Below are 16,664 nucleotides of genomic sequence, written 5' to 3' on the forward strand. Positions count from 1 at the left end.
GCGCGCGGGCCTATGAGAGCGGCGGGGGCGGGGCGGGGCGCGCGCGGGCCTATGAGAGCGGCGAGGGCCGGGACCCAGCCTGGTATCTGGACCCGGGCCTCTTGCCGCGTAATCCGAGCGGAGCCGGAGCCGGGAGGCGGCTCTGCGGAGGCCGGCTGTGCCGAGGCTGGAGCTGTGCGGAGCCTGCGCGGAGGCTGTGCGGCGGCTGTGCGCGGGCTGTGCGGTGAGTGCTGCCCGCGGCCCTTCTCGCGCGGGGCCGGCGGTCCCGGGCCCGCTCCCTCCATCCTCCCAAGCCCAGCGCCCCCGCGGGGACCAGCCCAGGCCTGCAGCTGCTCCAGGGTGGCGGAGGCGAAGGGCTCGATCCGGGCCGCGGACCTTTTGTTTTGCCACGACGGGGGTTGCGAGGACTTGCACTGAGGCCCGCGGCGCGGGAGCCCCGGCCTGGGTGGTGGGAGGTGGGAGGCCGGGCGGGGAGCGTGGAGGCCGGACAGCGGAGACCGAGCTGGAGATGCCGAGCCGGGGAGGACGGGAGGATCCAGAGGCCGGGCCAGGAGCGTCCAGGCCGGTGGTGAGGGGCAGGGAGGCGGGCGGGCGAGCGGGCGGGAAGCAGGAGGCTGCACCCGAGGCCGGATAGCGGGAGGCTGGGGCCGGGGCGGGAGGCAGCGGGCGCTTGGGGAGTGAGAGTGGCCAGCAGTGCGGGCTGAGACTTGGATCGGGAAGGTGCCGAGGAAGATCGGCGACCAGAAACAATGGCCAGAGGGCAGGAGGCCTCGGGCGGGAGGCGGGTGTGGTGCCGCCGTCGATGGGGCGCTGGCCCTGCGGCTGACCCTCCGTTTATTGGGCTGCGTTGTGGTCTCCGCTCTGTTCTGTCTCAGCTTCGATTTTCTCGCGTTAATTGTGTGACTCAGTTTTCCGGCGAAGTCATTGTAAGCCTTAAACTCCAATTCCTTCCGAGAGCTCGTGATTCCTTGCAGCTCATTCACCCAGTGGCTTTGTATCCAAGGCCAAAGTCACCGGGGAGCTGCTTTGAACCCCACCCCCATCTACTCTCACCCCCCAACCCCATCTACTCTCACCCCCCCACCCCACCCCCATCTACTCTCACCCCCCAACCCCATCTACTCTCACCCCCCCACCCCACCCCATCTACTCTCACCCCCCACCCCCCTCCCAGGCCACGTGGAGGAAGAGGGTCACTGTTTTCAGTGTGTCCTGTTCTCAAGGCATCTGCTGCTTTCCTTGTGACACCCAAACCAACAAACCAGGAACCAATCTTCTCGACTCTTTCTCAGCTCCTTCCCCAGTTAGCCGCCCAACCACCTTGACCTCCTGTATGTCCACTAGATCTGCCTGCTTCTTTCTATCACTGACTTAAGCCACCCTACTCTTACTAAACACTCCACAGTTTTCCTATTATGTGTCCCTTTGGCATGTGTCACTTCCTAAGAAAAAAGTCATATCCTTTGCAGTTGCTTGTTTACTGGCTTTTTCCATACCCAGGGCCTGGAACTGTCCACACTGCAGATTTATGCTTTCTAATTACTACGCCCTATCGAGAAAAACGAAACCGTTTCAGGATTACTTAGCAAATTAGAAGATGTGGATTGGAAAGGAATAGTAGAGGTGAAATATGGAGTTGCTGGAACCATGTGAGTGTGCAGGATTGTAACAGGTGCTAGCACGGTGCTTAGCCCAGCCTGTATCAAAGTGTGCTCCGCCAGTTTGAATGACATGTTGTACATACGTGACCTCCAAGAATGAAACGTAAAGCTTGAATCATTCCTGTCACAACCTGATGTTTGAGCTTTGGTTTTGTTCTGCTCTTTTGCGAAAGAAGGCTGTTGAAAGTTATAATGTATTTTAATGAATGAATGGACAGTTTATTGGAGTTTGGCAATAAAACCTGTTCACAGTAAAAAAAAAAAAAGAGAGAGAGAAATGAAACGCTGTACCTAATTAAATCAGGTTTGCTTTTATATCCTGAAAAAAAGCCTTGTCTCTGATAAAGACATTTACAATGCTTCTTTGCTGTTTTTGCTTTCAAATTTAATTTAATACAATCTCTTACCGCTTCATCCCCCTTCTAATGCTAGAAAGCAGTCTTTATTTTCATGAATGGCATTAAATCCATTCTGGTGCCTACTTTTAGATAGTTTTTTTAAGCTCTGTTTCACAGGTGGGAACACTGACTGGTGTTTGTGGGCTAGAAAAGATGTGGGAATTCTTAGACTGTTAGATACTGTTTTGTACACATTTAACAAATGTGAATGTAATGGAGGGGGCTAGGGAATAGGTCCTCTGTAGTCAGAGGACCTGAGGCCTGGTCCCAAGGGCGGCACTCACTAGCTCATCCATAAATTAGGCATAAGTAATACACATGCCTCAGGCGGTGGCTGTGGGTGTAAAATGCGGAATCTGTGACAATGCTTTGTAAATCTCTATGTAATGTTATTTCTCTGCCTGTTTTGTTCTTGCCTTCAAATTGCTAATAGAGCTTCTGAATTAGGGTGGAATAAGATGACATTATCTGACACAAACTTGACCTTGTCTGGCCTCTGCCTGGTTGGGCCACTTTGGAGTACCAGTGAGCATTGTGTAAGGCCCACATGGGGATAGGTCTTGGTCTCTTCCATTCCTCGATACCCTCAGGATTTACTACAGAATCTGCACGCAGTTGGTGTTCAGTAGGTTATTATGGGACAAATGAATCAGTGCCCCTGAGTAACTACTCAGTTTCAGACTTGCTCTGGCAGGCAGTGGTTGCAAACCTGAAATAACTTCTACTTCCACGGAGGAGCGGTTCTCAGTGGGAGGGAGGAGGCCTTAGAGCAGTGGTTCTCCACCTTGGCTGCACATTAGAATCACCTGGGAATCTTTAAAATCCTGATTTCTGGGCCTCATCCTCCGGAAATTCTGTTTCTTTGTTATGGGGTGGGGCCACAACATTAGTAACAAAGAAACAGAATTTCCGGAGGATGAGGCCCAGAAATCAGGATTTTAAAAAGATTCCCAGGTGATTCTAATGTGCAGCCTTATAGGTTATCTGTGATTTTTATAAAAGGTATCCAAGGTCCTTCACTCTGCCTGGATGTCATACAACATATGGACTTTCCCATTTCCCCTTTGTCCCCCCAGAAATACTATCTTAGGTCCTCAGAAGAGGGGAAGACAGACCCCTTGCAAGGCTCATGGCTTTGAAATGGGGAGCACTCTAGTCTGTCTTTTTTGGTTTTGTTTGTATGACACAACTAAAACTTAACTTTGTTGTATTTAATTTTATTTGCCAGTGGTGTGTTTTCACCTTAATTATAAAATTATTAAAAGATCAACTTCACCAGGCCCAGTGACAATCTCCAGTTTTGGTGCTTCTTATAAGTCCCTGAAGAAATCAGAGAGCAGATGGGAAACAATTGCAACAGAACCTCTAGCACATTATAGCTGAAACCTTATCCAAACTGCTGTGGAGAGTATGTTCTTTCTGTTTCACTTACTAAATCTGGAAATGTGACAGCTTTTGGGGACTTTGTCCTCTGGCAGGTGATGAATACAGTCCTGGCGTTTTTCATGTTCTTTGGCAGAGCCATGGTCTCCAGAAGTCCTTACGGAAGGTTCCTGTAGAGAGAAATCGAGATTTGAAAATATGTCTTCATGACTTATACTGGCTGCTTAACATGAAATTGGTTATTTTACTTTTTTAGAAGTAAGTAACCCAGAAGCATCATAACCATTATTTCTGTTTTCTTTGTTAATTAAAATAAGCCTACTATGTCCTATCTTTTAAATACGTACATTTTTACTGATTTCAGAGAGGAAGGAAGAGGGAGAAATAGAAACATCAATGATGACAGAGAATCATTGATCGGCTGCCTCCTGCACGCCCCCTACTGAGGATCAAGCCCAGAATTTAGGCTTGTGCCCTGACCAGGAATCGGTCTGACTGTCCATTTTCATACCAGGGTTTTGTTTTTTCCCTCCTAATTCCCTCCTGGTTCATAGGTCGACGCTCAACCACTGACCAACACTGGCCTGGCTACTGTATACCATTTCCATGTCTCTGCAGTCCGTTTCTTTCATGTAACTTATGCCTTTTGTCGCCTCTTGATTAGAGCTTCTCGTTAAGGATTTTTGTTTCCTTCCCTGGAAATATCGCTCGTATTACCCTTCCTGTATGTGACTAAGCTGTGTGGACCAGCCGGAGTCTGCCCCTGGAGATAGACAGATCCTGGTTTGCATCCTGGCTCTGCCACTTCAAAGTTGCTTAACTGCTCTAAGCATCAGTCAACTGAACTATGAAGTGGGAATCATTATGCCTCAGCATGGAAGGACTGACCAGAAATACATAAATAAATAATCCTTACGGAACAGTGTCTCTTCCCCCAGTCTTGCCAGGATGAGCCTGCTAGAGAGGAACTGTTATTACATAACACTTTGTTCACAGCACTCAAGTGACATAGGCATTGTGGTTTTCTGACCTTTTCTTTGACTAGCTGTTTTGGTAAATCTTAAAAAAAATTTTTTAAGAGATCCATATTCATGGAGATGATTCAAAAGTGAGCAGCGTTAGTTCTTATGTGTCATTTGAGATTTACAACCCATTAGGGCAGAGACCAGGCACCGGAACAGCCTATGTGGGTGCCATGTTAGCTGAGTAGGAATCTCTCAGGCTGGTTATACTAATTTAATATCTCATTTTGAAAACTTTACCATTAGCACACTTGCTAACTTTTCATTTTAATACCAGGATTTCGGGGTTTTTTCCCCTCCAAATTTTAATACTTCATAATTTCAAGTCAAAATTTCAATTATAGCAAAAAAAAAAAACACAACTAACTTTTATTCCTCTGCCTTAACTCTGTAGATGATTAATCCTGCTTTCCTTCTTATTGCACTGATTTTTTTTTTTTTTAATGTTCCCAGTAGGCTGAATGCTATGCTACCAACATAGCAGAAAAAAACTTATTGGGGAAATGTTTTGTGGTCATTTGCACTGATTTTTGAAGATGTGACTCTTGTAGCTTTAGTGCTAAGTGCTGAAGGAGTAGGGACTAGAGGAGATTGAGATTCTAAGACCCGAGTTCTGGTTGTCTCGTTTCAATGGGTAGACGTACTTAGAACTTCTCTGGGACCTAATGCCCTCAGTATCCTGAATTGGTGGAAATAATTACAGACAGCCAGAAACAGTGTTAAGTCACTGCTGTGCCAGGATATGTTTTTAAAACCCCTATTGTATATTTTCCTATTTATGTTTGTCAAATGAAAATGTTCTAAGAATTTAAACTCCTGTTGGCAGCAAGGGCGTTATATTTTCCCCTGGGGGATAATTTTTTTGTCCTTCTAAGATGAGATCACCAGCCCCAGCACAGCTTGCATGCAGCCGGGGCATTAGCTAATGGCCGTGAGGTAATGCCGAGTCTGACACCAACTCCTGCAGGCAGAGGGCCCTGCTCCCAGGAGTGGGACTGGTGCCTTCGTGTGGGAAAAGCAGATGATGACAATGAGAGCAAATGTGCAGCTGTCTGATGCAATGAGGATTTTATTTACCGTGACCTAATCTTTTAATAGTGCATGAAGGTCCACTGACACTGCTGCAATATATATTATTCAGATCCTAATAATGAAGGAACAAAGTACATTACAGTGTTTGTTGCTGAGAAGTCCTTCTCAAATTATTAGACTCTTTTAAATCCTATTCTGAAAGAATACATGTTTTTATTTTATTTTAGCCACCAACTACCTTCCTGAAACAAAACTGTCTATCTCATCTCTGCTATCAGAAAGTAGAGATAAGGCACCCTATGAAACCAGATAATCCCTGAGATTCCTGTAGGTAGTGCCCGGCACCACACTGAAATCATATCTAGTAATTTTCTTGGCCCGTTTCCCAGTCTTGGACAGTTTTTCCTAACAACCCCCACTGTACGCATGACCTTAAGCCAACGGTCTTCTGGCCTCTTCTGAACTGACCTCTGAGCAAGATTTGAAGCAGCCCAACCCTCCTTGAAAGACTGCTGCGTGCTCTGGCACCCCACATTCACCTGATCCCGCCACCACCGACCACCACCACCTCTCTTTGGCCTACTTCCTCTGGTAGCCTTGTAAGTACCGGAGTGCCCAGTATTTCTCCAGCCCTGCGCCGGCCTGAGATCCAGCCTCTTAACCACCTTTCTGTGTGCCTCTGCGCCAGCCTTTTACAGCAGGGTGGTCTGTTGAAAGCATGCTGTTTCTCCTGGGCTGAGAACACTCCATGGTTTCTCCTTGCAGAATCGGAGCTGCCCTTGGCTCCAAAGGTCGCCTTTCCTACTTCACCTCCCTTTACCGTGCACTGTCTAAACTGGCCTTTCTGCATCGTGAATACAGCAGGTGCTTGCAGGACCTCTGTGCTTGCTGGTCCTTCCCCCAGCAAGGACAGCCCCTACTGGGAGCCTTCTTGTCACTTAGCGCTTAGTGTAAATCTGTAATTATCCTTCCTCAGTTAAGAAAGAAAGATTGAGAGAGTAATGGGCTACATTACACACACCTTTACAAAAGATTGTTCTCAGGTTTGACTCACAGAAACCTTTACCAGTGCAGGGGAAGCAGAGGGAGGCGTGGCAACCTAATGTGGAAATGTCCCTGCTATGTCTTACTTTGGAGAAATAATCTTTGGAATAATTCATATAAGGCAGTGATCGTATAGTGACTGACTTTGATTAATTTCTACTTTATTTATATCCTAGTTAATAAAAGTATCCATGGATAACACTGACGACTCAGTGGATTCAAAGTCCATCAAGAATTCGGACATGTGAGTATTTCCATGGGATCCATGTAATGAAAGACGGTTGTGATACAGCAAACTAGTGGGGAAGCAGCAAGAGGATGGGGCTGTAAGCCAAGACCCACTTGGCTTTCTACTTCAAAAGCTGTGTGGCTTTCCGCATGTTAACCTCTCCCGAGTCTCCTCCTTAAAACAAAGATATCCCGGGACTGTGGGTAACATTGAGGGAAAGACCAGATCCATTGCTGGGCCCCTACTCAGAAGCCCGTCCCAGAAGCAGAGGGACCTCACGGGAGAGGCAGGACTCAAAGGCTCTGTCCCTCCCCACACTGCTCTGCAGGGCGAGAGGGTTCGTGTTGGGGGGTGTTTGGGCCTCCTGTTTGTTTATGGGTTTTAAGACTAAAATGAAATGCCAATTCTCAATCTGGGGAAAAAATTGCCTAGTTATAGATTATCTTTTACCCTTTATTTTCTCATTCTTTCTGTTTGGGATATTCTGTGTATTAATGCTTCCAATAACCAGCAGATAGAGAAAGGAAAGAGATAAAACTCAAACACTCTTAACTCCTATCTTTATTACCTATTTGAGATCTCTTGTGATACTTTTAATTCTAAAAGTTTATTTCTGGGACCCAGTATTATTATTTTGGACTATTCAGGGAATTACAGGCTAATTCTAGTACTAAATAGCAGTATTACAGCAATAGTATTAACAGGTTGCCCATAAGAATTTAGCTATGATTGTTTAGTAAAGGAATTTCCCTAGAAATTAAACTTTGAAATATGAGCTCATTTTAGAGGATTTTAATTTCTTTTTAAACCCATTCAAAATTATTTACACATTTTCATATCTTTTATATCATAGTAGAACATAATTTAATAGCAAATTGCATGGGAGCCCAAAATAGACTTAGGTCTGTTTTGATCCTATGGTATGTTATCATCATGTTCCTAAGCTTTCTGAGTCTCTACTGTGTATCAGGTATGTCCCCTACCAGTCCAACTATTTTATTATTGCCTGTGGAGGAGCATGTGCCCTAAGGGGGCAGCAGGAGAGCAGGAGGCGGTGGGGAATTAATTCCGGGATCTATTATCTGTGTGACCTTCAACAAGTCACTCAGCTTTCAGAGTTTGAACTTCCTTATCTGTAGAATGTGACTTCCTTAATTTACAACTTACTGTTCTCACCTTTTCCCAACCACTTTTTTAGAGCTGTGTGTAATGGGCAGTGCTCTCAGATAAAGTGCAGAGTATGTGGTCTGTAGATACCATGTTTGTTCCTGATTCCTGGTCTAGACCAGGGGTCATGCTTGCACTCTCTTTTGGTCAAGTTCTATTGGAACATAACCACACCTGCTTGTTTAAATATCGCCCTGAGCTACTTTCACCAGCAGAGCGACAGACAACGTGTGGCCTGCAAGCCTAAAATGCTTAGTATTTGGCCCTTTTTAGGGAAAGTTTGCTGGCCCTGGTCTGGATAATAGAGGTTTTGGGATAAGTGACCTTCAGACAAGCATTTTCCATTATTTACAATAGTGATTCTATGTATTAATACACTTTTAATTTGTTCAGCTCATAGGTTTTAAGGAACAATTTAGGAATTGTGATACATATTGTGTTTTAAAGTGAAAAATGTATTTGATGGAATTTTAGTAAAATTGAGAGGAAAGCAGAGTATAGAGATTAAAAGCCTACACTCGGAAGGCCAACACCTCCCTTCGGCCTCGGCGCTGACACAGCATCTGCGTGACCATCGGCACATCGCTTAGCCTCGTGGTGGTCATTTCCCCTCTGCGAAAGGGATGCTACAAATGTTCACTGTGCTTCTGTGTGATTCACTTATATCCATGAGAACTGCAACCTTGGTAAACTGTTGTTTGATTTCCAAACAGAAAACCCTTCCATGGCAGCAAATCCATGGACTCTGGAATATCTCTGGACAATACTTACAAGATGGATTACCCTGAAATGGGCTTATGCATCATAATCAATAATAAGAACTTCGATAAAAGTACTGGTATGTATCATGACCTCGTTTTTTTAACGCTTCAAATATTTGTACCATTTATATTTGGTATAATATCAAAGATAGTATTGATGTTATTACACTATGACACAGAATAGCCATGAAGTGGAGATAGAGCAGGATGCTACAGGCTCGATAACACAGATGAACTCTTCTGTAGCTAATCTTCTACCGTCATCAAAATCTCTCCCTTTTCCAACACCTCGCCTCCTAGCTGAATGTCGGCCTATCGGCCTTGACTTCTATAAATCTTGCTTCTCTGTCCATCTGCCCCCTCTTTTATGCTAATGAAAGGATTACAACAAATAGTAAGTAATAGTGTTTTTCCTTTCCTGGAACTGCAAGGTACCTCAGAGGTATTGTCTCATCTAATTTTTACAGCAACCCTGAAAAGTAACCACTCTTAGATGCCAAAGGTTAAGCTCCCTGCACAGAGTCCCACGGGTAACTTCGTGGCAGAGCTGTCCTCAGCCTTGACGCCTGACCCCAGCCAGCTCTGAGCCCACTTCCTGTTTCTTCACTTCCCGTGTCTTCGTGTGTCCTGTTGACTTTTTCCTCTTCCCTGCAAAGATGACAGACTCCCGTCTCAATGAGACCTTTCTTTTGTCCTGCTTCCTCGTTAGCTTGGATCTATTTTTTGTCTCCTTTCCTACATCTTAAAAACTTGTGCTTTAAGCTTGCCATCTTCACGTCCTTCCAACCCCCTTAAACCGGTATTCCCTGTTTTCCACCTCCAACACTCTACTGAAACTCCTGTGAGGTTCACCTGGCATGATCACCAGATTCCCTTCTCAGCCTCTACCTTGTACAATTTGGATCTAATAATACCTTTCAGAATTTTTTTAGAGGATTAACAGTAAGTTGTAAAAAACAAAATTCCTCGCAATCCTAAAAAGCTAATTAACATGGTGATATATTGCTTGCTATTTTTTCCTTGACAGTTTCTTTCAAAGGTTAATTTTATTCATAATATACAAGCAACATTGTATCCTGCTTGTTCCACTTAAGGTAATATAAGCATATTTTATGGTGCCATATAATTTTTATATCTGATATTTTAATGATTATATAATATTCCACACCCTAAGTATACCATCCACTTGATTTGCAAAATTGACCATAAAGTTGAACGTTTTGGCTATTTTTGTCAGTTTTTTCACCTATAAATTGATGCTCTGATAATTATTTGAATTGGCATATTAAATCCAATTAGAATTAATTTTTATTTAAAGACACTGGAGGCAGCAGGTCCAGAGTGGTGGTGAAAATGGCAAGAAGTGAGATTACACTGGAAAGAGAAGCAGGATTTGATGTTAGGTTTGCTATAGAAGTGAGGAGAGACCAGCCGAAAATAGATATAAATCTGAATGCACCATTTTTACTGCCTTTATTGCCTATAAATTGAGATGCCATGTTCAGCCATTAGATGTTGTGCCTCCCATTGCTAGTAATGGTTCCCTTCTCCCGTAGAATTTTACATTTTATGTGCTTTTATAAAAAAGGTCGTTACTCCACTCTTTCCCTAAAAAATACTTAGACCAGCAGCCTGATTTTAGCCTTCGAGTGAGCTTCTCTTCTGCTCGGAGAGTTCAAGGTCAGGTTTCCACAACCATCTCTGGCAGTCGGATGTTTCCTCTTCTACCACTCAGTGCCCACCAACCAGGACCAGAATTCAGGCACCTTGTCACACGGTGCCTGTCCTCCGCCTTTCAGTGTAAAACCTTGGGGAGTTAGCCCTGGCCAGTGTGGCTCAGTTGGGTGGGCATTGTCCCTCACACTGAAAGGTTGCAGGCTTGTTTCCCGGGCAGGGCACATGCTCTGGTTGCCGCCTTCATCCCTGGTGGGGGGCGTGCAGGAGCCAGCCCATTGTTTCACTTTCACATCGATATTTCTCTCCCCCTCTCCCTTCCTCTCTAAAAATTTTTTAAAGGCCCCTTGGAGATTATAAAGATAATATATGCCCATAATAGAAATTTCAGATTAGCCAAAGAGAAAAATTAAAATCAGTCATAATTACACTACTCATAAATAATATTTTAGAGATACATTCTTTTTTTCATTCATGCATCTTAAATTTACTCAGTTCTAAGGTGTGTTCCCCACAACACTTTAGCATTTTTTTAAATATATATATATATATATATATATATATATATATATATATACACACATATACATACATATGTATTGATTTTTTTTTTTTTTCCAGAGAGGAAGGGAGAGGGATAGAGAGTTAGAAACATCGATGAGAGAGAAACATCGATCAGCTGCCTCCTGCACACCCCCTACTGGGGATGTACCCACAACCAAGGTACATGCTCTTGACTGGAATCGAACCTGGGACCCTTCAGTCCACAGGCCGACGCTCTATCCGCTGAGCCAAACCGGTCAGGGCACACTTTAGCATTTTTAATCTGAGTGCCTGGTACAATCAAACTGTACATTTATGGGAGCCCAGGAAGGACCCTGGGTGGAGGTCTCACACTAGCATTGCTACTGCGGAAAGTTCCTGAGCTCCTGTGCGCTCATGTCCTATGTCTGAACAAATGAAGCCAATCATAGTACCTGTCGCATGGTGGGTAGGAGGATTAAAGGAGGTTGCCCGTGGCAGAATGCCAGTGAACAGTATTAATTGGTAGTGGTTTGTGTTTTCGTTTTGTATTTCTTAAAAAGACATTGTGAAGGTAGCGATGTATATTGAAATAGTGGGGAACATAAAATCAAAGAAATACAGTTCCTCTCAGTGTGTGAGGTTGTGTATTGTTAGATACAGATAATTTTTTTCTTTAAAAAATTATTATTGCCCTAGCTGGTTTGACTCAGTGGACAGAGTGTCGTCCTGCGGACCAAAAGGTTCCGGGTTCGAGTCCGGTCAAGGATACGTACCACGGTTGCAGGCTCCTCCCTGGCCCAGGCCCTGGTTGGGGCTAGTGCAGGAGGCAACCAGTAGATGTGTTTCTCTCACATCGATGTTTCTCTCTGTCTTTCCCTCCCTATCTCTTGTTCTCTCCCTAACGATCAATGAAAAAGTATCCTTGGGTGAGGAATAACGACGACTAAATAAATAAATAAATTTTTTAAGAAGTATTTATTATTCTATAGTCTTTTTTAAGGAATGACTACTTCCCAGAATTTTGTCTACAATAATTTTAATGGCAGCACAGTATTCCATTATATAAACAAGTCATAACATATTTCACCAAATCACTCTTTAGGCATTTGAGTTGTTGCTGTTGGCACTGTCCAGCAGCTGTGAAAGATATCCTGGTGACTATAGCACGTTGGCGTCTGCTTACATGATGGCACACTGAAAGCTCACATAGGAAGTGTCTCAGATGCTAAGAAATTAAAAAGACTTCGTGTCACTGTGATAATAATTGAATTTATTGTCAATTGTGTGAATCATTGAAAAGTTCATTTCATTTCAGAGCCGTTAATCTTTTTTAAAAAATCCAAATAAAAGTAATGCTTTCTGTTCCAAGGAATGGCATCTCGGTCGGGTACAGATGTTGATGCAGCAAACCTCAGGGAAACATTCACAAAATTGAAATACGAAGTCAGGAACAAAAATGATCTTACCCGCGAGGAAATTGTGGAACTGATGTGCAGCGGTAAGAAATAATTAAAAGAATGCCTCAATGTCCAGTTTTATCCAAGGACAATTTTATTGTCAAGGTCTAGCTGTGATTATGCATGTAATAACAAAACAGAAGAATTGTAGAACTACACTGTGCATAATCCTACTCTGTGTATCTTATATAGGCAAGGTCAGAGTTATTCGTGCCCAGTCTCTAACATGCTGTGGGCAGGTTGCTCTGCCCCTAGTTGGGTTTAGATGATCTCTTAGTTCTGTTCCCAGTTTCTTCATCTTATCCCCATATAGTCTGTATGAGATTGTTGAATAGAGTTGTGTTCTTTTTTGTTTGTTTATTTGTTTTCTTATTTGTAAACATTTTTCCAGTTTCTAAAGAAGATCATAGCAAAAGGAGCAGTTTTGTTTGCGTGCTTCTAAGCCATGGTGACGAAGGAATAATTTTTGGAACAAATGGACCTGTTGACCTGAGAAAATTAACAAGTTTTTTCCGAGGGGATTACTGTAGAAGTCTAGCTGGAAAGCCCAAACTTTTCATTATTCAGGTAATCTATAACTGAGCAACTTGCTACAGAGGATGTATTGGGGATTGATTCACTCAATTGGGATTAGCCAAAAGATGTTTTCCCTGAAGCTACTGAACTATTGCTACTTTCTTACTCATTTTAACTACCACTAGGAGATACAGAATGAATTTTAATTTTAGACTTGCATCAAAAAGATTCTGCATAGCCCTAACCGGTTTGGCTCACTGGATAGAGCGTCGGCCTGGGGACTGAAGGGTCCCGGGTTCGATTCTGGTCAAGGGCATGTACCTTGGTTGTGGGTACATCCCCAGTAGGGGGTGTGCAGGAGGCAGCTGATCGATGTTTCTCTCTCATCGATGTTTCTAACTCTCTATTCCTCTCCTTTCCTCTCTGTAAAAAATCAATAAAATACATTTTTTTAAAAAGATTCTGCATAGTTAACATCAACTTTTACATAGCCTTTACATTTCTTAGAAATCAGTTATGTGTGTACACATTTTTAAAAAATAAATGTTTATTCTCTAATGGCTAGGCCTGCCGAGGTACAGAACTGGACTGCGGTATTGAGACTGATAGCAATATTGATGATGACATGGCATGTCAGAAAATACCAGTGGAGGCAGACTTCTTGTATGCGTATTCTACAGCACCTGGTAAGAAGTCACAAACCCTGAATGTTATATGTAGGTTTTAAACAATGGAGAGTATGTTCCAAAGGCTGTCAATATTTCTATATCCATAAAAAATAGCTAACTTGTTTGTGTTTTAGGGTACCTTGACCACAGAAAGGTCTCAAAAAGTGGTTTTTAGCCAAGTTTGGCTAGAAAATAGACATCTATAAGAAAGCAACTTACAGTGTCATTCATGAACCTAATATCAGATAGGATACTGTATTGTAATATAGGCCAACTCATCACTTCACCCACTTCTTGGAATAGGGGAGAGGTATGTTTTCCAGGAATTCTTTGGAAGATGGGAAATAAAAAAGTTAAATATGAGTCGTACTTGGACGGTAGAAGTGGAATGAGGGAAAAGAAATAAAGTAAATGATACACAAACAGGTTATTAGCCTCTGCTTTGTGTGTGTGTGTTGCACATATCATCATGTAAATAACTGTTGTGCATACAGTTATTTATTCAACTAACTCGGGAGATCACAGAGTTTTGAAGTACAGCATAAATGTATTTTTAGACAGACTTACATTTTCAAATTGATTTTTTTAACCTCTAGGCATTTTTCCAAGTAAAGTATTTCTAAATTAAAAGCAATGAACCCAATAGTTAATCTGAAAAAAGTACAATAAATACACTGTTTCCCGTTGTGGACTTTAATACTCTGTAATGAGTGTATTACACTTTGTTCGGGTGCCCTGTAGGCAGAGTTAGGACACTCACATGTGTGCATACATAAGCAGTTTATTTCTTGGATAAACCAATAGTCTGATTGAAGACCGTGCTCCTTACAGTGAGCCTTTTGCTGCTTCGTCTGCGTGTTCATCGTTCTTCCCCTTTGGGGGGAGCCCAGAAAGGAGAACTCGGCAACTCAGAGGCAAAGTTCATCCACATTTCTTTTGTTTCCTGGTCGAAAGCAGGTTGTGTGCACAACACACGTTTCTGTTGTTTTCTTTCCCCTCAGGGTCATTTCCCCGAAACCAAACGTGTCATTTATTTTTTCCCTTTTGAGGGTTAATAATACCGAGGGAAGTTTATGCTTGTTTTACCTTTATGGTTATATAGAATTTAGAATCAGACACCCATGGTACTTTGGTTATATTTTGCCTTGTAGGTTACTACTCCTGGCGAAATTCAAAGGATGGATCCTGGTTCATCCAGTCGCTTTGTGCGATGCTGAAGCTGTACTCGCACAAGCTGGAGCTCATGCACATCCTCACCCGGGTTAACCGGAAGGTAGCCACAGAATTTGAGTCCTTCTCCTTTGACTCTACTTTTCACGCAAAGAAACAGATTCCATGCATTGTGTCTATGCTCACAAAAGAACTGTATTTTTATCACTAAAGAAATGTATGATTTTTTCTTTTTAGTTTGTTTGCCAAGTGAGGAGAAGGGTTTATACTGTGTCTTCCCTCATTTAAATCTACTCTGGTACTCCCAGGAGTACTTTCATAGCAATAGAGCCACTATGACGCTACCTCAAACTCAGAATCGGGTAGTTGAAATTGAATTTAATTAGGAATAAATAAATGGTAGTGGTACAATTTTGAGAAGAACTGATTGTAAATTAAAAGATCTGATAATTAGCAAGTTTTAGTGGTGCTATGCTCTGAATTTTCAAGTAATTATGGAGTTAAACATTGAGTAACGAATTTCATTGATACTGATATGCTCTCATGTAAGCGTATTCTCGTTTTCGTCAAACTATAGAAATGATGATAGAATAATGTGTGGTGATGGAATAATGTATCCTAGGATTTAGGGGCCATGTGCATGGCCAAGGAATGAGGATCTTGATTTTAGAATAGGTGTCTTTGGATGAATTAGCTGTGTTTTTAGGCCATTTATCTGAGCATATGGTAATGTTTATGCTCAACATGTATTTTGTTGTAAAAATCATGTTTAATATTGAAAAAGAACCTAAATATTTTACTTGAAAGTGTGGACAATCTAAGTTGACACTTTTAAGGCTGAATGCATCCTTACTAGCAGGAGAGAGAGTTAGAACTCTCGGGTGCTGTACAGCAGCTCATCCGCCAGCAGGTTCTCCCGGTTTGTCCCTGAGCAAGCTGAAGAGCTGCTAGTAAAAACCTCCCAAGCAGACCAGCTGATAGCATCGTGAATTGAAGACATTCCATGGGGACACACTAACATACAGCTGATCCGATACACCGTGAAATGTGAGCAGGACATAGTAAATCAGTGCGGGGCACTCAGTCAGTCCAGGATGGTTTGGGCCTGAGCACAGACAGCGCAGCCGTGTAATGAAGGCAGGACCGCAGGCTCCGGCTCCAGGAAGAGGACTGTGTGCCTGGAGACTGTCCCAGAGGAGGGCTCTCCAAGACACTGAACCAAATCAGAAACTGAAATGGAAGCTTTCCAAAGAAGATGAGAGTCACAACAAAGACCGGAGCGCCCTCTGCAGTAAAATATCTGAGCATGTTCTCTTCTGCTGAAGTCTGCAATCAAAGGAAACGATGCTGTTATGATTGCTTGCTGCTCTCGGAAATGAAAGGGCCATAGTACACAGGACTGAGAAGGCATCCAGTCTTCCCGCTTTGGTGCGTGGTGCCCAGGGAAACAAGGCGAGGGAAGCAGCGCAACCATCCCCTCCCTCCCCCGCCACCTCCCAGGAGGCCTGGTTCTCATTCTCAAGCTTCCTTTTGCTCAAAGAAAGCAACTCGCATTTGTAAATGACAGTTTGGGGTTTTTTTACTATGTCTGTAACTTTTTCTAAGTAAACACAGCAGGTAACGGTATCTTAATGTGTGTTCTATGTGATGATTTTGTAAAGAGTTGCTAATGAATTTTTATTTCAAAATATAAATTCTAATAAAATTACCAACATGGTCAAGTGTCTTTTGTTGTTTTTGTCGTTGTGCTACTAATTGAAGTTAAAATGTTTTTAACTAATGGCTTCCATTGGAAGGGCCAGATATTTTTGAGAGGGTGGCAGATGAGCAATAGGTAAGCAGGCCTCCGTTCTTCCGGCCCTCGCGGGAGGCCCTGTTCCTAAAATGGCCATGGCCAGGACGGTGCTCGCTTTGCAGAATCACAAACCCTAAATATGGGCATATTTTTTTGTTTTGT

General features: G+C 43.1%; 1 protein-coding gene across 6 annotated transcripts; it reads left to right on the forward strand.

Moving 5' to 3' along the window:
* The first annotated feature begins 74 nt into the window (after nucleotides 1–74).
* On the forward strand, nucleotides 75–16,415 carry CASP3 (caspase 3). Of its 6 annotated transcripts, XM_059685708.1 has the most exons (9): nucleotides 76–223; nucleotides 1,501–1,649; nucleotides 4,107–4,339; nucleotides 6,717–6,784; nucleotides 8,650–8,774; nucleotides 12,266–12,394; nucleotides 12,745–12,920; nucleotides 13,435–13,555; nucleotides 14,689–16,415. In XM_059685708.1, the coding sequence occupies exons 3-9, from the start codon at nucleotides 4,307–4,309 to the stop codon at nucleotides 14,916–14,918; spliced, it is 882 nt and encodes a 293-aa protein (XP_059541691.1). In that variant the 5' UTR covers nucleotides 76–223; nucleotides 1,501–1,649; nucleotides 4,107–4,306; the 3' UTR covers nucleotides 14,919–16,415. The 6 variants fall into 6 exon arrangements, with proteins under 6 accessions (XP_059541693.1, XP_059541691.1, XP_059541694.1 ...); XM_059685711.1 differs by lacking the exon at nucleotides 4,107–4,339; XM_059685712.1 differs by lacking the exons at nucleotides 1,501–1,649; nucleotides 4,107–4,339 and adding an exon at nucleotides 5,886–6,095 and having other exon boundaries at nucleotides 85–223.
* Nucleotides 16,416–16,664: the final 249 nt, after the last annotated feature.

The sequence above is a fragment of the Myotis daubentonii genome, chromosome 2 (genome assembly GCF_963259705.1).
Source record: "Myotis daubentonii chromosome 2, mMyoDau2.1, whole genome shotgun sequence".
Classification (NCBI taxonomy): Eukaryota; Metazoa; Chordata; class Mammalia; order Chiroptera; family Vespertilionidae; genus Myotis; species Myotis daubentonii.

What these genes read in the sequence shown, in the direction of transcription:
- CASP3 (XM_059685707.1), top strand. Translation starts at nt 509, where the DNA reads ATGCCGAGCCGGGGAGGACGGGAGGATCCAGAGGCCGGGCCAGGAGCG. An exon ending in CAGGAGCGTCCAGGCCGGTG is followed by an intron (nt 569 to 6,716) that starts GTGAGGGGCAGG and finishes TTTATATCCTAG; the next exon opens with TTAATAAAAGTATCCATGGA. An exon ending in TCCATCAAGAATTCGGACAT is followed by an intron (nt 6,785 to 8,649) that starts GTGAGTATTTCC and finishes ATTTCCAAACAG; the next exon opens with AAAACCCTTCCATGGCAGCA.